We start from the raw sequence: 25006 nt of genomic DNA on the forward strand, positions 1-25006 counted from the left end.
CAGAACATCCGTAACATTCTAGATGTGAATTTCACCGTAAGATATTTGTTGATGCGTCCCTCAACATATTTTATTAATCCGTAGGTCCGTTTGCTAAAAAAAAGATGCATTGAACCGGAACCCAGATGGTGTGCACCAGCCGTGTCCAAAGATTTTTGTTACGTCTTAGAGCGCAGCTCTTAAGCGCCCGATCCTGTGCTTTCGGGTCATACATCCGCGTCAGCCTAGTTGTTACCGAGGGAAGGTAGAGAACACCGTAGCAAGAGTGAGCAGGAAAGGGAAAGAGGAAAGCATGGCGAATGTGGGATGGGAAGGGCGGTATGCCGATGCTGCGCGTGTCATGCGCCCTGGCAGTTGCGGGCTACCATACAAGTCCCGACTATAACACGCGCCGTCGTGCATTCGTGATGACGCGATCCCTTCCTGATACGCCATAGCTATGTACCGTGGATGAGAAGCCTTCAGTTCGAGCTGCGCTCAAATTTAGCATAAGGAGTATTGTAAGCCTGATCCAATTTTTTATTGTGTTCTGTGAAACGCGTTTGAACAATAAGCAAACTTTTTGGCATAATCAACTGTCCGCCAGGGGTGTTGGGGTTGTGGTACAATTTATGGAACGAAAAAACACGGTATTCTCTTGGACTGGGTGGAGGTCAGCATGCTCTGGAACCCCGATAATACAACTTTCAAGAAAACACGAGAAAGCGTCGTATTACCGGGGTGTCGTACGAGTGGGGTGCAGGTAAATGCCGGCCTAGTAGACGGTCTCACGCGACAGGTGATCTAAGAACTGATTTAAACTACTATATTTAGCGCATTCTCGCGTGATTTGCAAACCATTAGCTGAATTCCCAAGTTTAAAAAGAGCCACGCCTGTGTTGTGCCCCACTCCCCTGCATGGCGTCCAGCTAGCACGCCAGCCAAGCGCAGCGAGCACGACACCATGCCGTCCAGCGCTATGTATAACACGTCCGCCCCACGCCTTGCGCGTGCGAGATAAGGCCGACGTGGTCGAGCAAAATGAGAGAGGAAATAGCGAGTGTGACACTGCCAAGCCAAGCGAAATGATAGACAAGGCGGTAAAAGGAGTACAAGAGTACAAGACGAGCACAATAGCAGAAGTGTACAATAGTACAAGACGATAGTACAAAACCCGGCATTGCCGTACATGGTGGAGACACCCTTTGAACGGTTCCGTGCCGTCGCGATTGTGCCATAGTGCTCAAGACGAAGCAACGCGAAATATATGATTTCAAATTCCCGACTAACCATATCGCGGTGAAAATAATAGCGCGATCTTGCTGCAGTGACTTGCTGCGGGGGCCAGCCACTGACCCAAAATGGCGGTGCATACCGGTACGTGTCTCCACCCTTGCGGCGGAAGCGCGTGAATTTTAACACTCCAGCGAAGAAAACAGCGGGGTGACAACGGGGATTTAAAAGACACTGATAAGCAGAGAGCGGAGATATAGGAAAAAAGAGCATCGAAAAAAAAAAGAAACGTGGAGCAAGCGGGCGGGAAAGTGACTGTTCGGTCATCGCCGTGGGGTTACGTGGTATGTGCTTTCGCGTTCCTCGGCCGCTCGACGGGAACTTCAAATTCACGGTCAGCCTGCCACCTGAACTTCGACTTCTCGTGGTAGGCGCGTTTGCGTTCTGCTGCAGCGTGGGACTGTCGCAGATCAGCTCCCGCTCACGAGTAGTCCCCTGGTTGCTTGCGTCGGTTCAGCAAATGGTCTGGCTCACGTGCGGGCATTTGCACATCAAGGAGCATCAAGCGGGGTTAGGCATGAGGAAGGTCGGGACGAGGCGGTTAAATTATGTGTAATATGGGAAAAGCGCTAGTTTATCCACGCCAGGGTACGTCGTACGAAGCGGACTGCGTCTACACGAGCGTCATATTCCACAGGTTTTTAATGCATTGTTTCGAAGGGCAGTTTGCCAAAACCGCGGTGATGCGTCGTTAGAAGTGTGTCGTCGTAAAGCCGGGGAACGTATCAGCGGGGTTCCAGTGTAGCACTTACAATGACGAAATATGTGCAAAATGAAAGCCTCTCGGTTAAGCAATGAGGGTGTAATGACAGACCCTACGATAATCTCTTCATCTATGATCACTACCTTCTGAGTAGCAGCGGTGGAAACCCTGCACTTTTGGGTATTTTTATTTCATTTTGTTCAAGTGAGTTCATTGAACTCAGCGAGCCCATCGATGCCTACCTCATACATGAGTGCTGCTCTACTTATCTCCGTCATCCAGGACAGAAAATTTTCGCGACAATTACAATGCGCTCTTCGTACATGAACACGATGGGCTAAATGTCGCTGTCGTTGTTTCATTGTCATTTCTTGCAGCCAAGCCGGACTACATGCAGCAGGCTGCGTTCCCGTTGATACAAGAGACACATGGTGGCGAGGACGTTGTCGTATACGCATCTGGTCCCTGGGCCCACCTGTACTCCGGTGTTCACGACCAGTCGTATATTCCACATGTCATGGCATACGCCGCGAGCATGGGTCCATTCGCGGGCGCCAAGTGCGCTACCACGGATAAGACAACCAGCGACCCAGCATTTGTTGGCCTTTCCTCGGGCGCCGCATTTGTCAGCCTTTCCTCCGCGGCGCTGGTTTCTGCAATGGCCACAATATGCTTGCGATGACAAGGACAAAGACGAATTTCTTGCTGCCAGGACAATGAATATGTGCATTTCCTAGGCGTCTCCTAGATGGCGCAGGAGGAGTGCTAACAGTTTTGTGATGAAAGTGTGAAACCGCAAAAGGGGGAATTGTGTACGAATTTTATGTCGAGTGCCACATAGTTACGTAATTGTCTGTACAATCAAATAAACAGAATACATTGATTTATTCGATAACTTACGTTTTAGGGGTGTCAAGTTAGAGCTATTGTCATTAATATTGAGTTAAATAGACACGCTGATCACTATTTATGCGGTAAACAAGTGATATTGTATGAAATGTTTATCGCATCATTTTCTCCAAACCAGTAGAACGACTTCTACAAAGTCGCTGCTAGAGACGGAGAAAACCATTTCGTTTTGGAAATCTACACGCCAAAGTTTTTCGAAAGCCAAGCTTTCTATGTATCACACTGGTGCCGTCCATCGTTACGCCAAAACGCACTGCAGTGAAGCCAATTTACACTGTGAAGGCTTTACGACAAAACGTGTCCCGTTGTCGGAATCGAACATGGGTGCCTCGTGTTATGAAACCGACGTCTATCCGATTGCGCAATTCGGACATGACCCATGCAGTCAGGATTTTAGGCATTGACTTTGACTCGGGTAACATAGGAGAAATATTTAAATCATCGTTCTCTTACGAATGGCGGTTTATCTTTTTTTCATTTTACTAAGAAAAAAAAGCTCGTACAGGCTGAGCCCTGAGCTTTCAGAACTCGGTAATTCAACACAGATTAAATATGGCTAATAGTCCTGGCAGGTTTCAAAAATAGGTGAGCATTCCAGTAAAAAATGCCACGCAAAAACACCAGCTGTATAAACAGAAAAATAGACCCTTCTGCGGCGACGGGGTGAGAAGGACGCCAATGTCAGGCAAACATTTACACATTACAGTGGACGACTTGGAAAGACCAGGAATTTTAAACCTATGAATGTGCTAAAGAAGGGAACTGTGATATGTTGAAGGAGGCAATAACTGGAAGTGCACTGCTCTGAGTGGCGACCGAAGCATCGTAGCTTGCGCAGTGGGCTGTTCGGATACCAGTCATATCGCTGAATAGCTTGCGCCTCATTATGCTATATTAGGTTTGTAGGAGAGCAGACTCGGTAGGGTGCGGTGGCCACCTACATTTTATTAGAGAGAGCGTACGCCCGGCCAGGAGCGGGAGCGGTGCCGACATGCGGCCTCCCAGGCGCTTGGTCGTGTCCGATCTTCTCGCGCATCAGTGCTGACGCCACCGGGCAAGCACCGCTGATGATGATTGTGGCGCTTGTGATGATGATGGCGGTGTCGCTACAGGGATCCCCCCTAGCGCGTTGCGCGTTATGAGGGATATGTGAAAACTATTTACAGGTATGTACATTTTGTCCGTTGTCAGGAAGAGCCCGTGGATAGTCAGTGGTCAAGTGGCAGGGGTTGACTAATGGCATGGTCCTGGTCGTCGGCGAGGTAGCGTCCGGGATGTGGGGAAACCTGTGGTGGATGAGGCTGGGAGTGGATGATGGGACGAGTTGGCGTAGTGTGTAGCAGCCCCGAAGAAAAAGTGACGCCAGCCGCTGCCGCTGCGTAGACGACCAGGTGATGTTTGCTGAATGGGCGCTCTACACGCAGCCTTTGGTAACGCATGTCCACTGGTGTTTTACTGCCAGTACGAGCACGCTTGTGGGCTTGATGGCGACGTGTTCAGGACTCGTTCGGGTTCAGGACTCGTTGCGCGGGTTCGAAGCGTCCAAGTCTCGGAACGCCGATGATGGGCCCAAAACAGTAGTCGCCGTTGACAGCGCGTGTACAAAAGACGCTGGTCAAGATGGCGATGAGGTCTCGTAAGAGCGCGCCGTAGACGTATCAGCGAGGAAACTCGTTTCCGCGACGGGCGCTTACGGCGTCGATGGCGACGTCGGCGTTGAGTTTCACGAACGCACTCCTGGTCATCCTGCACGTCGCGGTTTACGAGATGCTCTCGGGGCGTTTGATGCAGAGCAGTGTTCGCGGCCGGGTTGTTGGTGTCCGCGGAGAGGGCCGCAATGTACACTTCACCCGAGTCGGGCTGCGATTGCAGTCGAGGAGGGTGCTGCATCAACACCGTGGCGTTGTTGACGGGCAAAACTGGCGTATCGGGCGACAAGGTTCGGAAAGATTCCGTGGTCACGGAGCAATGACGCTCACCGGAGCCCTCGCCTGGGCTAGTAGAAGCGGTCGAGGCGGGCTGTGACTGGCGGGTTTCCGTGGCGTCGTCCGCTGGAAGTGTCGTAGGTGTAGGTTCGGCTGCTTCAGTATTGTTTGGCTCACCAGTGCCTTCGCGTGGCGTGGCAGAAGCGGGCGAGGCGGGAGGTCGTCGGTGAGCGCAAGTCCGGTCGGTGAATGTGGGGCTGCCGTGCTGCAGATGAAGACCAAGGTGTCGGCGTCGGTGGGAGCGAACGTTGCTGTGCTGGGTTGCACGGAGGGTACCGTGTGTGGCGGCTTAGTATGCGTGACCTGTGCGGGTACCTTGTGTGCTGCAGACGGCGGCGAAGCGTGCGCGGACCGTGCCGGTACCTCATCTGCTGCAGGCCGAAAGCAGTCTTCCCCGAAGCCGTAGTGCGCGAGCACGGCAGCGCGAAGGTCATCGTAGGGGGTCGAGGACGCAGCGGAGCTCTAGCGGAAGCGTCTCCCAGATGATGGAGTGCTTTAGAGGCTGTACACTGACGTGGTTGAGCCAGAGGGTAGCCTCGAGCTTGAAGAACCATCCTCTGACGTGCCGTGGCTCGAACGCTGGTATCGGCGGGTCCCCCAACGTCACCATGTCGGTGTGCCGGGGATCGCGTCCGGGTCACCAATTTATGTGGGCGCCGAAGTGGTCGTGCGGCTGACCCTAAATTTATTTTCAGAGGAGCTTCGGTGGCAACAGAAGCCCCGCGATCCGGGGAGCGCCCGTGGAACGCGGCCAGCGTCAGCAGCGCGTGACCACGACACGCACGACGAGCCACGCGCCAGAGAACACCCAGGCTACTGCGGTGCTCGGCTGTGTTCCACGGGCGCTCCCCGGATGGCGGGGCTTCTGCTGCCACCGAAACACCTCTGAAAATGAATGTAGGGTCAGCCGCACCACCACTTCGGCGCCCAAATTAATTGCCCTGTAGTAGCGGGAGCTTCACCCGCTAACAGCGCCCCTATCATCATCACCCCTGCATCCCAAAATCATCATCAGCAGTGGTGCTTGCCCGGCTGCGTCAGCAGTGCCAGGGCCGCTGGATGAAAGGCGCACTGACGTGCGGCCTGCCGCGTGCCCCCAAAGCGCCGTGAGTGCGCCTAGAGCCAAATACTGCCACCGCGGCGCCACCGTTCCGGGACTGGTTGCGGCGAGCGCATCCCGCGGGTCGCCGGCTTTCGGGCCGCTTATTTCGAAGAGTGGGCTTATTATCGGCGTTCCACGCTCTGCATAAGGCATTTACCAGCACTAACTTTACGCCTGTTAAACGAGAAACATGATTAGCGGCGGTCGAGCTTCATTTGGGCAACATGGAAATTAAATTCCGTTCGCAGCAGCAGCATTACGTCTTGATAGTGTGCCTCCTGTGTCGCATTGCTGTGTCGTTGTGTCTCACATCGCCCGGCATGCTCTTTACGTTTTTTCTGCAAGCTGCGACTGCAGAGGATACATTAAAATTCCGAACAGAAATAATGTTTTGTGACGGCGCTTGTTATTTATAAGTGCAAACACTTCTTGAAGATATATAACCAACTTTTATGTAGGTTTTCCCTCGTGCACTAAATAAAACATCACAACCCGTATTAATTTCATGGCACATATGACTTGATTACACGTTGTTTAGTTGTGAAGCAATAGTACTATCATAGCTATGTCGGCCCTTTTTTATTTTGACATTACATATACAGTTGAATGAAAAGCGATTCCAGTTTCTAATAGCCGTAGTCTTAAGATAGGGAACATCCGCGCCCTGCGAGGCCGGGGACTTCCCACACGCCGGATGTGTAAATAAATGTTATTTCTCTCTCTCTCTCTCTCTACCTGATATGTAATCTTGTTCTCTGCAGCCTCGAAAAAAATTAAGGAGAGCAGATGTGATGTCCGGGTCGTCAGAAAAATTTAAAAATGTATTTGGCGAGCTTCGGCATGCTAAATTTTCGCCCGTACGCAAAAAAAAAAAAGCGAAATTGCACACGAATTCTAATAATGCGTAAGCGTTCAAACACCACTTTTCCATTTCAATTTTTTTTGTTATTTTACACCAACAATCTACATCTAGAACATGGTTTCCCAAAGTGGGTTCCGCAGAACCTTAGGGTTCCGCGAGCCACTGATAAATTTTCCCTGGTTCCGCAGTCGCAAAGTCTTATATGGTGAACTTGAGGTGCGATCGATCTAAGGAACCTCCATTACTCACGCCCGAGTGTCAGTAAGCACATCTCGGCGCATAACAGAAACGCGCGAGCTGCGCAATAAATCTCGCCAGCAGCTTGTAGCCAGCCAGACTCCGAAAACGGGCCACGTGGCTAAACTATTGCACTTGAATCTCAGCCTTATATTACCCCCATGCGCATTTCTCCTGTTTGGAGATAGGTGCCGCTGCCGTACGCATTCGCGTAAAGTCGACGGGAAAAAAACGATACCCTTGCTTGCTTTTGAATTTATTGCACGTTAATGTAGCATGAACGGAATGAAAACTGGCGGGAGGGGTGGGGGGGGGGGGGGTTCCTTGGCACTTAACGGAACTTAGCAGGGTTCCCTGGGACCAACATGCTTGAGAACCCCTGATCTAAAATATCATAATTAATATATGTCTAACTGCGTGAATTACGCATTTTTTGTGCAGATACAAGGCATTACACTTCTTGAATTACGGAGAGATTATGCCATGGGTACTCAAAAAAGAAAGCTGACGTATTAATAACGTATGTGAAAATTTCCCTACGCTAGGAAAATGAACTCGAATTGAAGCGCAGTATTTTCGCACAGCAATTCTACCCGATCTTCTTTACAGGGCGCTAATTTCAGTACACACTGGTGCACGCAAGGCAGGCCGCGCCTTGCGTGCGCTCTCATCCAGCGGCCGTGGCAGTGCCACGCGCCACAGAACAGATGGAACACGACCGAGCGCCTGGACGGCCGCATGTCTGCACCGCTCCCACTCCTGGCCGGGCCTACGCCGCCCCCCAAATAAATGTAGGAGGCTACCGCACACCAGCCGAGTCTGCTTCCTACAGGTTATTTAAAGGGGCCATGCAAACAAAACAGAAGTTTGGTTCATTCGAAAGATTTGCCTCGTTGGAATCATACAAACACCCCTTTTAATGCGCACTTAGCTCAAATAGCCTATGTAATTAAGACAAGAGAGAAGAATGCCCATGCGACCCGCTAGCTCATTCACCCGCAACAGAACCTGTGATGTCATATGCCCAGCTGTACGATTGACAGAGGCCGTAAAAAGCAAACTCAAATTAGGCAGGGCTTGTAATCTTGCCGAAGGAGATATCTGCGCCTAAATGTAAGGCATATTCATTTTACAGCAGTAGCAATGCTGCGATAAACAATGAAAGTTACGAAAGTACAAATAAACTTAGAAGTACCGATGCGCGTTCCTGTTGGTACTGGAGCACTATGCTTATTTTAGTTGCGTAGCAGCCCACCGCTTTGGAGTTGTTCTACACGATACTGGCCGACTGTCGCGAACGACGTTGTGTTTCGTAATCGATGTCGAGCATGACCTATGTTTCACGAAACGAATACTTTCCAGCGTAACAAAAACAAGCCAGGAGCAAATTCGGTTAGAACAAAGCAGCGGTGGAAAACGGTCCGCCCGCGCTAACTATGGTACCACTATCTGAGTGGACTGACGGTAAGCAAGGATGCAGGGCCTAATGACGCACTGGAAAATCGTTTCAATACCTGCTCTTGTGACGTCATGGCATACGTCATGAAAACACACGATTTGGCAGGGTAATCAAAATTTTAACCTAAATATCTTAATTTCTCAGTGAATACGGCATCTTTTGCTCGCGGGGAAGCACTATAACACACCAAATCTTTCGAATAACACAAACTTGTATTTCGTCTGCATTGCCACTTTGTTACAGAGCTACGACGTTTCTTGCCTCCTTTAAGTGGTGGTTGTTTTTTCGCAGCGTATGAAAAGTTACTGGAGGAAAATACTCCCGCAAATTAATTTATCTTAACATAATAGAGAAAGAAACCGGGTTTTGGTTCCATTAGGAAAATGTGACAAAAATTCGCTATCTGGCAGTCGGTCAGGACGTAAGTAAAGAGTAAGAGTAAGAGTAAGAGTAGTTGTCTAGTGCTTGCGCAACTAACGCCACTTTACGTAACAGGTGAAAGTGGCGGCAGGTACATAGCAAAGGCGCATGCCGGACACAGACAACTCCATTTTTGGAGTATTAGGCAGTGGCTTGGAGTGTCGCTAGTTAGAATGCCGAAGTAATTCGCGCCAACGTACGTAGGAACGACGCAGACACGACGCGAAGTTGAGGTGTCATAGAACCAACGTGTTTGAAGTGCATGTTTTCTAGCTCATATGAAAAGCCAGCGTTTTATATAGTGGGGTAACCGCAAACGGTTTCCATATAAACAGGCGGAAATATTTTTAATTTAGCACTACATTTTCTGAAGTTTGAAAGGTGGCACCATGTAGCGTCACAACGAAATCCTACCGCACGTGTCAAAAAAAGTCCATCTGTTTCAATGCACGATTCAAAACCGCAAAAAGGAATAGGAAAGACTACACATTATTATTGTTTTAGCCGGGAATAAGGTTTTAAATACTTCTTTTCATCAACACCGCAGCTAAACGTATCCTCCTGAACGACCATTGTTGCCAACATTCCTTTTGGTCGGATACATATATCCGGTAGATCTAAAAATTCCGATTTCAAATATTCTTGGTTGCTATCAGTACACCCGTTTCGGTGTAAATGGCTTGAAGTGATGCCCTTACATTTGAAATAAAGCAAATATACTCAACAAAATCAGTTTTCTGTCCCTTTAAGGAAGTCTTAGATAACTACCACCAGTGTTTCGCCTTCAAAACACGCAAGCAGGATTAAAGTGTTCCAAGCGGTTGCTACTACAGCGTGACCACTTCACCCTATGACATCATTATCGGTGCTGTGCCATTTTATAGCCGAGTTTTATACGCCCCATACATGAATCTTCGTGGTTAGGGCACCTACGCTGACACGTATATTTATACGCATTTTCACTAAAGTAAATACGAGTGGTAGGGTGCAGTGGGGAAAGAACCGCTTGGTCATGCACAAATAGGAAGGCTCCTTTTTTGAAAGCTTTGAAGGGTCCCGTTTTGAAGGTTCCCCACACCTCCTTCCAAAAAGATGTTTTCAAAAATTCGAAATGCTTAGTTGTCTTTCAGATGTTCATACCACCGTCAATGATTTCCAAACGCCCATATAAAGCTCAGTTGGTAGAACGACCCAATTTCTTCACAGGATTTTAATCCCGAGGGCAGTGTGCCCACTTTCAGCGTATGGTGCAACTAACGTAAAAACGTACCACTTTCTAGAGAGCACTCATCAAACTACGACCCCAATTGACCGAACATTTTGGCCATCGCCCATACCATAGTGAATACGCTGGTTCTCGTCCGATCACCGAAGCTAAGCAGCATTGGGCTCGGGCAGTACTTGGGAGGGAAGCCGAACGTTTTATCCCACTCAAAGCGAAAAAAAACCAAACATCAGTGGATGAATCCAGGGATCTTTTCGCGACTCGTGCGCAGGCTCCGGCGTTCCTAAGCGCGCACATAAAGCTGGAGCACTGCACGCTTCATGGGCATTGCTCGGAGAGCTACGCTTCAAGTAAAGATCAGCAAAGCACTTCGGCTACCGCCGATTCTTGTACCAAAATATGTCAAGGTTGGAAGCGAAATCACCCTGCTAAAATTTCAAACTCTTTCTTTCAACGGCTATTTTCTTTCCGCATTTTCAATCAACAAGTTTCACCCTTGTTTTTACTCACACCACTGAAAACCTTTCGTAAAGTCGTATTAAGCCTCGCACTGAACCTTAACCCGAACAAAATCTGCTCGATCTTATGATAGCTAGAACCTCTTTCTAAAAGGTTAAGCGCAATGAGGCTCTCGAAATCATATTTAGATAATTGTGGTTCTGGAATTTTAACATCCTTTTCGACATTCGGCGAAGTTGTCCCTTGTCATAAAGCGAACCCTGAAGAGATTATCCGCAATTCTAGACCTCTTTTGGTAACCTCCTAATCATGTACACTCTTAGAACCTATAAACGTAAACACATTGTGATCTGCGTTGAATGAAGTGAGGATTTAACTAACATGCAACATACATTCCGGTGCGGAAGCAGTGCAATAACTAAGCTGGGATTTCGCACAATACATGCCATAGTGTACACAAGGATGAGGAGGTTGCTACAGTTTCTATCAATATTCTTGGAGCGTTGGAAATTTGCACCTTCTTCCAAACTATTGCGTAAACTAAATGCCCTTCTTGATAACCCACAACTCGTTTCTTAAATATTTAGCTTTCTCACGCAAGGCCGACAGCTCGTCGCTTAATCAGTGGTAGCACTCTTGTCTTGGGTGCCTCAATGCTGAGTGCTAGGCCCTTTGCTTCTTTTTTTCTACGTATTATTTGCCTTGTGACATTACATCCAAAATTTGGTTATACTTGGATTACACTGTTTTGTACAGTAAAATGACTTCGTTTCAAGTCAACACTAAATTACAACAACTTTGTTCAGACTTTTGCTCTTCGGAAGAAACAAAGCAAATGCAAATAACTTTAAGAGAAACCGTTACCATGCAATTTACAAGCAGTACATGTCTGTCCATTTTCAGCCGCATTTTTAAAGGTGCCACGCAGACAAAACAGAAGTTTGGTTCATTCGAAAGATTGCCATATTACAATCATACCGACACAACTTTTAACGCGTACTTTGCTAAAATAAGCTTTATAATTAGGAAAAGAGAGAATGACCATGCCACCCCCTACCTCCTTTCCCGGAAGAGAACCCATGATGCAATATGCACAGCCATGCGATTGGCTGAGGCCGGCAAAAGCAAACGCAAATAAGGCGGTGCTTGAAAGCTTGGCGAAGGAGCTATTGACGCTTAGATGTAATGCGTATACATATCACTGCAGCAAGCAAACTGGCGTAATAGAAGAAAGGTACGAAAATACACGTAAACAGGAGTGCTGACGCGCACTGCTGTCGTTCGCCGCTTTGGAGTTGTCTTACACGACACTGGCATATTGGAGCAAGTGACGTTGTCTTACGTAAGCTTGTGTGTCCAGCATACCCCATGATTCACAAAACGATTTCTTTCTACCGTAACAAAAACAAGACAGGTGCAAATGCAGTCAAAACAACGCAACGGCGGACAATGGTCCGTGCGCGCTTACTATGGTAGCGCCACCTGCGAGGACTGACGGTAAGCAAGGCTGTTGAGCCTGATGGCGCACTGAAAGTTCGTTTAAATACCCGCCCTCATGACATCAAGGCAGACTTCACGAAAGCGGATGTTTTTGTGGGAGAATGAAAAAAATAACCTAAATTGATTCATTTCTCAGTTAATACGCATAGTTTGCTACCGGACAAGCGCTGGGAACAATAAAACAGGAAATCTTTCGAGGAAACCAAACTTGTATTTTGTCTGCATGGCCCCTTTAAGCCATACCGAGATGGACGCAAAATCACGCGTCGCGCGAGCGCCGGTGTCGTTCTGCGGCAATGCGGCAAAACGCAGGAGAGGTAGAGTAATCGCATGAAACCAGCGAAGTTGCGCAACAGCCGCTGCGTCGACTTGCGTTACTGGATACGTTTGTGGGAATACTGCCACATTTACTCTGTCATTTTTTTGTCGTTTTTGAGAAGTTGTTTTTGAGTTTATAACTGCAGTACCCTAGCTCTACCAAAAAAAAACAGTTCCCACTTGTATATCGAAAAGTAAGGAACAGGCGCACACCCTGTTAAATAAAAACTGATGAGATCCTTATTGAAAAAAAAATAAACTAGGATATGTTGCACACGACTGGCTTTATAGATAGTGACCTGCCCGATGCAACGGACGACAATTGCAGCGAGCGTGCGGAAAAATTGCGGTAAAGGGACGGCGTGCTCCATCAGGGGGGGGGCTAAATGTATTTCACAGCCTCACCAGCCTCACTTAGCTCGCGGTGTGATTTACGACTAGTCGCATAAAACGTAGTACCAAAAAATACTGATCATACTTCCTTCGAGGCACTATCTCCCCAGCAGCCCTACATATTCTCGAAAACAAGACTCGCGTACCTGCCCTCTGCATTATCTGGGCACCAAGTCACTCAGGCATATTCGGCAATGAAGCGGCACATACCGCGGCTCGAGAAGCAGTACACCGGGCCCTTGCGGACAGCCACAACCCTCTGCGGAGCACATACACTAACTATACGCCCCAACCTCTACTAACATACAACGACATCCTCTCTCACTACCGACTATCCCGCCAACAGTTTCCTCCCCCCACACAAGCAACTTACCAAAGAGGAAGGAGTCACACTTCGCCAGCTCCACACTCACACCTTCCCCCACAACATGCTCTCGCAAAAAATATTCCCCACCCAATTCTCCCCTCAGTGCATCTTCTGCACCACATCAGGAACACTATACCACATAGTGTGGGCATGCCCGAAGATCCCAGACCTCCTTCCCCATCCAAACGCTACCCCTTCACAGTGGGCAGCGGCGCTCACCACCTCCGACCCCTGCTGCCAGCTTCGGCTGGAGAAGAGGGCACGGAAGGCCGGCTACAGCCAGTGAATCCTGGAGTGAGGACACACTGGTCCGGAGTGAATGCACTCAACGGATGGGATAACGTTTTTCCTGCTCTCCCTCCTCCTCCGATCAGTCCTACAATACCGTCGTGTAGAATTTACCGTTTACTCTACAATTTCTGCTTTGCGACGCAAACTTCAAGGTACACAAGTGAACTACACTACTACCATTTCTGCCTGCTCGCCTACCATTCTTTAATTTCGAGCACTTCTACTAATTTAAACACTTCTAAACTCTATCGAGATTCGTTTTACGTCGAAATCTTTCTTTTTGCGTGAGGCTCGTCTATGAAGGAGCTAAACTTCACATGGAGTAAAGTCGTGAATTTGTGTAAAGCCGCTCAAACCAGACCATTTTGTACGGGGAACCGGCATAATTCTTGCGGGAAAACGATATTTTTGCAACGAACACAACGCTAATCGGCGGCTACCTCTCCGCGGCTGGGCCGTTTAAACCATTACTGGAGCCACCACGCTTGTAGGAGTTCCTTCGGGGTGGCTTAGAACTTCTACAAATGGCCAATTGAGCATGACAGCAGCCCCATATTAGTGCCCGCGGTAAGCACTGCGGCTACCCCTGTTGAACAGAAAGTTTCCTTACCTTGTTACCGCGGTTCTTACTCAGCTTTACGGAAAAAAAAATTATCGCGTACGATATGTTCACTGAAAGTAAGAAGGAAAAATATTTGGACGAGTTCTTTCAGCATATTCTTTCGCAATAGGTTTTGTTTCGGCTACATTACATCCAAACCCTGCTGTCGATGTCAACAATATCCAAAAATCAGCATCCATGATGCTGCGACTCCACCTCAACAGAGACTTAAGGCCACAATTGCTGCAGGAGAAGTTTCTGATGCACGCCTGTTTTTGTGTTTTTCGCTTATACTCCTCCTATGAAACGCGGCGTAAGCCAATTGGAATTGACCGCACGCCGAGTGTTTCTTCCTGTTGTTTCTTGTTTCTGATGCACTTTATGAAAATGTCCGCGCCGAGTGCTTCTTCGTGTTAATTTTTCGGATTCATGCTATGGAAAGAAACCCGCTGAATATTCCTGGCGTTTTAGTCTTTGTGGTGTACGCGCGCTATAAAACGCGCGGAACGTTATGGAACGCGTTATGAAAGGGCTTACAACTGAGGATGCTTTTAATAGGATAGCTAGATAAGCTTTTAGTTCTGCCGGGGAGCGTTACAAGAACACTGAGCAAAGCCAAGCGCACGTACGTGTGGGTCTCGCAAGGAGATCGCGGTGTCGGTCAGCTCGACCTTCGACAACATTTCGCCCAGCGTTCCCGGCGTGTCTCTGGCGTTAAGTTCTCTTGGCCAGTTCAGGTGCGTTTTTGCCTGAAGTGGGGAGCACAGACCATAAGTTCGCGCTACAGACGCCGAGTTCGCGAAGCCAGTTGCAGCGGGTTCTAGCGCTTGCAAACGACTTTGGGAGCAATGTGAAAACCTGAGGGCAAAACGATCCGGGTATTCCAGTCATGAAGAACGTTCAGCGGCAAGTTCAGTAATCCATGCGAGGACCAACAGCCGAGTCTCCGGCGGAAGGAGAGGGGCCTTCAACTCTACTGCGCGAAGCTGCGCAAATTTTTGGAGACGATTTCTAGGTCGGTTGGCGTTCGGTGTACCCCACCAAGGGGCGGGATTTCGCCAACCGAACCTACTAAATATTTTGCGCTAAAAATGTTATTTAGGCACATCTTCGAGCACAAAAACGGTGTGGGCTTTGCCCGTGGTAAATCACCAATGACTGAGTACCACGGCCGAGAAAAAGACGAAGCAAGAACGACGGCAGCTGTTTGGCAATGAATCGCTCAGCTGTTTGGCGATAAATTTCCACGTATCCCAGTTGAAGTGTTTTTTTTTGTTCTGACCAATTGTAAACGTAACTATGCTGTCGTCACTGAAGGAAACTGGCTTCACGTTGTCTGCCTCACACAGAGGCACAAGCCTCAGTGACACGCTTACTTTGTCTAAGCTCACGAAGCTTTCACGTCCGAAATCTGCGTACTGCGGTACACGCATACCCAACAAAACACACGCGACGTCATCCAGGCCGGGCTGCTGCACAAGGCTATTTAAAGCTATCGCATTACCCTCACGCATTGACAGCTTTTTTGCAGTATGTACACTGACAGCTAAACTCGGTGAGAAACATTACATAACCTTTTAGGTTGAGATACACTTTGCGATGTACTAGCTAATTTGGCGCATACACATATATTGCCTTCAATGGCAACTCAGTAAAAACATCCCGAACAATAAAGCGACCACTCTCGCAAACAATGACACTGTCATCAAAATTACCCACAGAAATCAGTTGAAAACGCGCACATCTGGCCTACGTACTGACCCAGGGGAGACGGAAACCTTATATCGGAAAACTTAAAGCTTTGTACGATCCGGTAGTGTTTGCTCCAGAATTTAAATCTTCGACTCTTAAATGGCGAATATGTCGATATCATCGTCCACAAAAAGGCGATTAAGCTGTTGCTGTCTCTTTTTTGATGACAGGCCCTTAATTTTATTTGTTGCCACACTGAGGACCGAAAGCATAATTCCTATCATTTACTTTTTAGCCAGCGTGTGCACTGGGGGGTGCATGCGTGCGCGCCTGGAACACAGACAGAGCGCTAGCTAACGGAGTGTACCACAGGATTGACATAAAAGCTATCAGCCAACCTGACAGGAAGAGGGAAGGGTTGGAGTTCTGCCATGCCAGTGATGTCGCAGCCGGTTATTATGAAAAAGATTAGCTCAAAAAAATTCCCTCGCACTTCCCCGAGTGGGAGAGTGTGTAAGTGCGAATGCACGGTTGTTGATTGCGCGATTACGGTGGATATCGTGATCTTGGAGTGGAGAGGAGGCGCCCAACACCCGCAGTCACTGAGCGGAGAGAGGAGGAGGCGAGTAGCGCCCGCCGTTACGGCGAGGGCTACACGAGCGCCCTCACGCGTCGGAATGCGGAGCGCCCGCTACGCGAGCGAGAGCTCTCCCGCCCGAAGTGGAGAGGAGGCGCCCAACACCCGCAGTCACTGAGCGGAGAGAGGAGGAGGAGAGTAGCGCGCGCCCATCTCCCCCGGTTGCCAGGGAAGACGAGGAGGAAGACGAGGAGCGCATGCACCCGCAGCTGTTGCTATGCGGACGACGGCGGCGGACGATTCAGCCTCGCTTAAGAAGTGCATTCGCACTTAAAAGTGAGAGCGGAAGGTTAAAGGTGTGCATTGCCAGCCGTGCTGCAGTCGTTGTTTCGAAGAGAAGGAAAAGAAGAAAAATTACACGATCTTCCCGTGGGGAACCCTGATGAGGATGCGAAGCATTGTGGCGGTTCCGTGTGGTTCCATTGTGTTGCCGTTATGTTGAGTGATCTGGTTTTTACTAGCGTCAGAGGGAATTCCGCGTCCGGGTTCACACCTGTGGCAAAGGCACGCAAGTGCTGTTGTGTTACGGTGAGTAGGCGGTGGTTCTCGAGGCGCCGAAACTCGTCCATCATGTTCTTGTCAATGTTGTCTCTGTGGTAGAATCGGTAGTCTCCGTCAGCTTTGGTGAGGTAAAGGTTGTTGACATTGGTGCACCGGCTGAGAGAAATGTACACGCCCTCCTCTTCCCAGCTTTGTCTTCTCGTTCTTCTTCTTCTTCGGCGGTTCCCGTACGGAAAGATGACGATGGTGGTTGAACGCGAACCTATCTCGTGATGGATTCTTTGGTTGGCCAATCCCTAGGGGCACCCTGCCACAATCAGCATCAGAGGCGCTGCGGACGGGGCTGGTCGAGCTGCGAGGCGCCTCCTGCCACAGCTTTCTCACGGAAAATTAGCATCCCCCTCTAAAGTTTTCAGTTCCTCGTTTCCGTTGACGTTCAGCTTCGCGTGCCTTCGTTGTATCAGTAGCTTCTTGACGTAGTTTGAACGAGTCAAGGACATAAGGCGCGTTCGTAGCACTTGCTCCGGTCCCGGATTTGTAGCGTAGTGGGAAGAGCACCGCGTACCTCCCGTTGCGGCCAGAGAGTCGTGGGATCGAACCCGGGCGCTGCTAACTATTTCTTTTTTTATAGTGTAGTATCGCGGAGCTGTGGGTGTAAGGAGGAGAGTTGCGCATGCGCAGTGAGCGTGTGGACGGCGCCGCCATCAACGACGGAGGACCAGGCGAGCCTAAGAAATGCTCCGCATTTAAAAAAATCCCCCGTCGCATGCCCCCGCGCGAGGGACACGAGTAAATGCAGAGCATTGGGGTCGTTTACGTGGCGTAGGGTTGGTGGTGGTGGTGGTGGTGGTACTGCCGTACGGGCCGTACTGCCCCGTCACCCGCGTCAACCACCGGATGCTCATGAACGGCAGTCGAGGCGAGATCAGCCACTCTTCCAGCGCGTTGAGCTCGGGCAGGTGCGCAGGACGCGGAGGGTACCTGTAGCCGTAGGCGACGCACTTCGTAGGGACGACACCGCGAACGCCCGGAACCGTTCCAGTGAAGCGGCGTCCGCGTCGTCGATGTCGCTCACCACGGGGATGACGCGCGCCAACGCGACGGTACCGTCCAGGCAGCCGCCGCCGGCGTTGTTGTTGCCGGTGCCGTTGTCGCCGCCGCCGTTGACGACGAAGCCGTCGAAGCCACCGTTATCGTTGACGCCGTCGTTAGGCCTGGCGTTATCGGCTTATCAACTGCGACCGCCGACGAACGCAAGAGAAGGGAGCGCAGGAGTTGACTGGAGTGGAGCCCGCGCCAACCCCCTTTATAGGGGTGGTTGTATTGCGGTAACATTTAGTGTTTGGGGGGTTGGTGCTATCACGTGTACACCACGCAGCTATCACGCCGCTAGCACGCCGCTGAGTCGACAACGCACGCCGCTGACGACGTAGTTTGAATGAGTCAAGGATATATGGCGCGTTCGTAGCCTTTGATTCTGTGTCGTTTTGTGGCGCAGTGGGTAGAGCACCATGTACCTTGCGTTCCGCCCCCAGGGCCGTGGGATCGAAACCTGGCGACGGTAACTGTTATTTCTTTTTTTTATAGTGTAGGGGGAGGCTGGCTGCTGTGGACGCCGACGCACGGGTGACATCGTGAGTTATACAAATGCTCTGCATCTAAAATTTTGTCAGGAGTGGGATTAGAACCCACGCCCGGAACACCGGACAGCGACCTGAACGCAGCGCCTTGGACCGCTCGGCCATCCTGACGGGACGTGGGAAAGGTTGCAGTGGTGCCACGCCAGTGGCGTCGCAGGCGGTCATTATAAAAGAGGATTTGCCCAAAGAGGGAGAACGGAAAGTTAAAGGTGGCCATTGCCAGCCGTGCTGCGGCGGTTCGTTCGAAGGGAAGGAAAAAAATTACACCATCTTCCCACGTGGGAACCCTGAGGGGATGCAAGGCCGTGTAGTCTGGATCAGCTAGCTACTCGCCGCTCGCGATTCAAAGCGGCTTCTCGTTCTCGAAGCGAGGAATCCGCTGCTCGACGCTGCCGTTTACGTTCGGCGTCGCGAGCTCTCCTCTGTGCAGCCTTGTCTTCGGAGATGCTCGCGGTTCTGACAATGTGCTGCCTGGCGCTAGTGGAAGGTGTGCCAGCCAGTTCGCTGACTGAATCGTTGGCGTCAATTTCCCGTCATCGGTCGGCGAATACCGAAAAAGCAACCGAGCGGAGCGCGGACCGGGTTTATCTGAAGAGCATAGGGAGTGGAGAGGTAGAGAAGCGCGCACGCGCGCGATTGGACAGCTGGTGTGGCGAGGGGGGGGGAGAAGCAGCACGCGTAGCGCACAGGTGGTGTGGAAAGGAGGAGCGGCGCGTCTTAGCACACAGGTGGTGTGGAGAGGAGGAGGGGAGAGAGTGGCCTTATCAAAGGTGGTGTGGAGAGGCGGAGAGGTGCGGACACCGGACGACGGAGGGTCGACTAAGAGATGCTTTGCATAAAAAGTGTTGTCAGGAGTGGGATTCGAACCCACGCCTTGAAGACCGGACGGCGACCTGAACGCAGCGCGTTGAACCGCTCGGCCATCCTCACGGGGCGAGGGAAAGGCTGCAGTTGTGCCATGCCATTCGTGTCGCAGCCGGTTATTATAAAAGAGGATTTGCCCAAAGTCGGAGAGCGGAACTTTAAAGGTGTGCATTGCCAGCCGTCCTGCAGTCGTTCTTTCGAAGGAAAGGAAAAGGAAAAAGTCTTTCCAGGAGTGGGATTTGAACCCACGCCCCGAAGATCGTACTGCGACCTGAACGCAGTGCCTTGGACCACTCGGCCATCCTGCCTTTCTTTTATTGCCGGTTTCAGACATCTAGAAACAATGGTACATATAATAAAAGCACTGGCTTCACTTAAGCCAGCGCAACATGACTAAAAACGTAGCATAGACAATACCTCTTCAAATTCATGCAACCATGGAGGAGTACCCCAAGACGTACAAGCATGTACGGCTAAGCATGAGCTGTCCATCTCTAGCCGGGTAATTTCTACTCGGCCGTTGCTCCATCAGAGTGTAACTCCCATACTCAAAAGTGGGCCTTGGCCGTGTGCTGAAAGTTCCGTGGTGTAAGCTGAACAGCTGCTCACCTTTGACCGAAGCATCGCCAAGGGGCCTACAACCAACCACCCTTCAGCCGCCAGACTTTCCCGTCGTCTTGCCGTTGTTTTATTGCCCGGTGGCCGTGCAACCTTTACCAACCCACGGCCGTTCAACTTTTGCAGACGACGGCTATTCATCCTTGCTTGGGGGCCAGCTGTTGAACCAGAGTCGCTCAGCCATGGTTGAACTTTAGCCATGCAACATACTCGTCCGGCCGTTCCACTGCAGGAGGCATATTGACTGTGGCGCTGTAGCTTTCATCCAACCCTACAATGGGTATAGTCGAGCTGTTTCTACAGCCAAGTGCAGAATTTATAACCTCGTAACAGAAATCATTCGTGCTTTTAAGGAAACAATTAAATTCAGCAACTGATAAAGACTTGATCACAAAATGTGGTGCAGATTTATTTTCTCAATTGCTGCACCTACAGCGGTGCTGATTCTATTTGATGCAACCGCTACTGTGGTCATGGACAGAGTTCCAATGTAAAACACAGCTGTCATGCTCAGGAGCACCTGCAGCAGAAAAGAAAAAGAAGAAAAGGACAAGTTACAACTCTGCACAGCTCACACTGTCACCAAACTAAGAAAGGCAGTTCGAGGCACATACAGATATTTACACTGCTAATGTGCAATGTATCTTGCTTTAAAGGGACCCTACAACACTCTTGGAGCCATGGAAGTAAACCTGCGTGACATTTAGATCACACTGCCAGGAATACCTAAGCCAAATATTACACGTGCACTTGAAGCGGTGGGCGCGCAAATCACTGTGGAAGCCGTGGAAAAACAAACCGCAGTCTCTTCAAATTTGCTCATTATGCACCCCTGGCATGGCCTAAACCACGTCCATACGGCCATGGCTGTCCTATTTGCTGTCGCTGGTCAACTTCACGGCTTATTTCTTGCATTTCCTGTTCGTCGGCGCTGTGTACCAACCTCTTCTAAGTGTGAACCTGTACGTAGAGTTTTGGGGGTTACGTTGTGTTTTGAGTGCGCAGGAGTTTGAGTGATCGACTAAATAGTCCTCGTTCAACGAGATTACTCGACAACAAACTTTCATTACTGTGAAAACGCCCTACCAGACTGAGCACGCGCTTGCAAGTAGGCAGCGATGCCTGCTTTTTTGTGGCACCAGACGGGAAATAGACCCCTCCACGTTGCGGAGAAAAGGAAAAAAAAAACTCCCCGGCCTGTGATATAGCGAAGACCCGCAAAGAGAACACCGTGAGCCGCACCCGCTCAAGGTGAGAGCGCATACTTTCGCGCGTTTAGCCGAGGTGCTCCTGAACTACAAATTGGTTAAAAAAAGAAAGTTTTTCCAAAGAAACAGAACCCGAGAAAACATTAGGAAGGTTTTCAACGAGGAATCAGATGAAAATGAAAATGGGAAAACGCTTTTATTGCAAAGCTCAGATTTTTAAACTATTCCCGTGTTTCCTTTTTTTCTCAAGGGAAGTTTCAGCTCCGAAACCTTGAGCAGTCGCATATGGTATTTTGCCTTGTTCAAAGTCGTCCAGCTATCGAAGTCACACGATAGTGTGGTGGAACCGCCAAGCCGCATATATAAACAGAGATCATGCGATAAAAACCTGCATACGGTACGAAACACCTCCATTCCTGACGATGTCATCAAGAGCTACGGCAATTATTTCAAACTTCCTAGCCCTCCGCTGCGCCTACCACCTGTCCATCAGCAACGCTAGACATATCGGTCGGCTTCAGCACCAGTACAGTGAATTTAGCTTCCGCGAACTACACCGTGTGACTGAAGCGGAAGCGGGCAATCGAGCCGTAACACGTTTCTGCAGTGAACCTTATTCGCTCAAGAAAATGGCCAGCAAAAATGAACTTACCGAACATTCTTTGTCCGGGCATTGGAAAACGACGCCTTTCGTCGATGTTTTACAGCAGCATTTCAGCTTATCCCTAACATCACGTCTTTTCAAAGTTGCAAGCAGGCTTCATCCACAAAGCGCGAACACATGTCACAACACAAGACTGAAAATGTGTTTTCCCAAATACACCACTAGAAAGCCATTTTTAGATGCAGAGCATCTCATTCACTCGCCTTGTCCCTCCGGCGCCGTCGTCATTGTCGTCGTCGTCGGCGGCGGCGTTGTTCACCCCTCCCCCATTCTCCTCGCCGCACCAGCTGCGCTCTCCGCCGCTCACCCCCTCTCCTCTCCGATAGCGAACACTCTCTCGCGAAGGGAATTGGATTGGATTTGGATTGGATTGGATTAAAGTAGATTGTGTTGGATTGTGTTGCGTCCTTGCCGCGGCAGACGCGCTGGGGCCGGCGCATGTGCAGTACACTCTCTTCCGCGGTTTTCTCTTTTTCGGGCGCGCTGCGCATATAACCGGTGTGCCGTTCCCCGGCGAAGCAACATCCACGCTTGGCTCAAACACCTAGAGTCCACGCGGCTTTACAAGTACTCCAACGTCGTCATCGACTGGGACCGGCTTACGCAGTCCCCTCAACGTTATGCGCGCTATAAAACGCGGTCCCTTCGCCGCTCCGCCTATGCGTCGCATCTACACAGGGGTTCCCGCGAGGGGAGGTGTTATCTTTTTGTCTTCACTATTCATTATCTTTCATTTAGCGTATGCGGTTAATATTTCTGTGTCCTCGTTCATTTGTCCATGAGTGCACATGTATATACAGCACACTTTTCGGTGGCTGGGCGCGTGTCCACGCGTGACCTTCGGCATTCCGGTGATTGGGCCCGGGCGGTGCTAGACCTGCGACAGACGTCAGCCGTTCACGTTTTGAAGAGCAGGGGCGTGCAGATTCATAAGCGGACCTGATAACGTACGTTTCCAAAACAACTTTTGAACAACGGCTGCCTACGAAACACGAGTACTCTAGAACTCGACAACAGCCATTCATCATGTGTTCCCTGCAAGCGGAAACAAAGCCGTCGCCTGGTGGCCGTGCACAAGCTGATCATCTTTTGCAAACCCGCTTTCAAGCAACAAGCGAGTACTCGGCGGCGGGAAACCTACCGCCTGTATTTTAATTGAACGTTGCTGGAGCAAGTGCCGTTCATCGCCGGTGGTTGATCGGCCAGATAACTTCTGAGTAATTGTCGCCGAGGGGAAACCTTGTTGACGGTTAACGAGCGAAAGCCGACGAACTTAAGAACATTGGCTGCCAAAAACGTGCGCAGAGGATGGTGGCTGTATTCAAACCGTTTACCTTATGTTCAACGCTGGCCAGTTTGTTGCCTATGGCGAAGCATTCTGGAGTACGTTGGCCGGTCAAGAATCGGACTTGCTGTGTTGCCTGGGACATTGTTGACTTTCCCACAGTTCTGCAATACGCTGGGCACTTTCACAGAAATACTGCCTTGCTGGCCTTCCGTCTACATCACAGTGCCGAAACGCCATTCTAGACATTCATATTCTATGGAGGACCAGCAACATCTCAAGGTCATAAGGCACTATAATATCGTTGTGCGCCGCTAAAAACCGGTTGCCATAAGGGCTCAACGGAAACTCCTTTTTCAATGTTCTCTGAAGAACGTCCCACAATAACACCCCATCCCAACATTCCAAAAAAAAACATCTTCCACTGTCTCGGGCTTTTTACACAAAGAACAGTCCACCCCCCATGGCACAAAGAGACCCTTCTCTAATATCCATGTATCAACTGGTAACACTACACAGTGCAGTTTAAAGAAAAATATTTTAATACCCGGGGGAATGGCCATAGCTTTTACACGTTTCAAAACGTTCTGCCCGGCTTCCCCCGGAAACATGGATCGGTGTAAAGGAACCGGAAAACTGATTTCAGCCAGGTCTTTATAGACCTTTTTCATCGACACGGCACTCAAGTACTCCATAGAGAACCGTACACAAAGAAGTTGAGTCGCTTGCACAACTTCCTTTAACTACCCGTGCACTCCTCCGCTGTGGCTTTGACATGATGTAATAATGAATTGGGGAAGGAGTCTACCTAACCTGACTTCAATGAAAGTGCGCAGGAAGGGGTCCTTTACCTCACACAAGAAATAAAAGCAATTCACCACTTCTCTTAAAAAAAGATGCGAGAGAGATAGACCGCGTTCGCGTACTTTTCGAAAAAGATTCGTCCTACTTGTCCTTTCCCAGGACGAGCCCCAAACAAAAACCGCACAAACGCGATGCAGCCGCTGAACATTGGCGCAAGAACAGTGGATCACTTGCAAAACGCACCAAAGTTTCGCAAATAAAAATATGTTGCACACCGCTGCGCGCGCAAACATCCGACAGCGCACGCCCCTTCCCTTCCCACTTTTCCGCTTTATCACGCATCGCAGCCGTTAGGCTTCGCCAGTACGGGTCGCTATCGCTGTATTTTTAACTGGAACGACAAAGTGTTTGACCGGCACAACACGCCAGTTCATACCTTCAAAGACACTAGCGGTTACGTCCCAATTGCCGTGCCAGAATCCCAAGCACTTGCTCCAATATACATACCTCCCAGTATACTCACAAAACGTCTTAAGCAGCGCAACTGCACTGCTAATGTTTTTTCTGTCACAACAAAATAAAGCGATATCGTCCGCGTATGCCAATACACGTACCCTGCATGCCTGCAACTGAAAACCATGAATAGTATTGCCGATATAAAATGTTTGCACAAAACGACTCGATGTACAAACAAAAGGGCAAAGGGGACAGCGGGCATCCTTGCCGTACTGAACGCGTGGCATTTATTTGACGACTCACTGACCTATTTATTACCAGCCTTGTTGAACAATCCTTATGCGCCATTCTTACGCTTCCCGTCATTACTTTTCCTAGGTGTACTTTTTCCAAAATAGTACAGTAGCTCATGAGAGACCTTATCAACGGCCTTTTCAAGGTCAATTTGTAGCATGGCTACAACCTAATTTATGCCATCACAACACTCGAGAATGCTCCGTGCTAATGTATATTACTAGTTATTGACATTCCTTT

General features: G+C 49.7%; 1 protein-coding gene and 2 non-coding genes across 3 annotated transcripts in view; 1 reads left to right on the top strand and 2 right to left on the bottom strand.

Annotated features, from left to right (window-relative positions):
• Positions 1-18600: 18600 nt before the first annotated feature.
• On the bottom strand, positions 18601-18684 carry Trnal-cag (transfer RNA leucine (anticodon CAG)). Its single transcript has one exon. It is a non-coding gene; the product is annotated as a tRNA-Leu (tRNA).
• A 977-nt stretch (positions 18685-19661) lies between these two features.
• On the bottom strand, positions 19662-19745 carry Trnal-cag (transfer RNA leucine (anticodon CAG)). Its single transcript has one exon. It is a non-coding gene; the product is annotated as a tRNA-Leu (tRNA).
• A 129-nt stretch (positions 19746-19874) lies between these two features.
• Positions 19875-25006, top strand: part of LOC144167938 (alkaline phosphatase-like) — a 23019-nt gene continuing 17887 nt past the window's right edge. Inside the window, exon 1 of the mRNA XM_077697060.1 lies at positions 19875-19904. Coding sequence (XP_077553186.1) covers positions 19875-19904 — 30 coding nt within the window. The remainder of the gene's footprint in view (positions 19905-25006) is intronic.

The sequence above is a fragment of the Haemaphysalis longicornis genome, unplaced genomic scaffold, assembly GCF_048455015.1.
Source record: "Haemaphysalis longicornis isolate Haplotype H1 unplaced genomic scaffold, Haemaphysalis longicornis Haplotype H1 scaffold_2, whole genome shotgun sequence".
Taxonomy (NCBI): Eukaryota; Metazoa; Arthropoda; class Arachnida; order Ixodida; family Ixodidae; genus Haemaphysalis; species Haemaphysalis longicornis.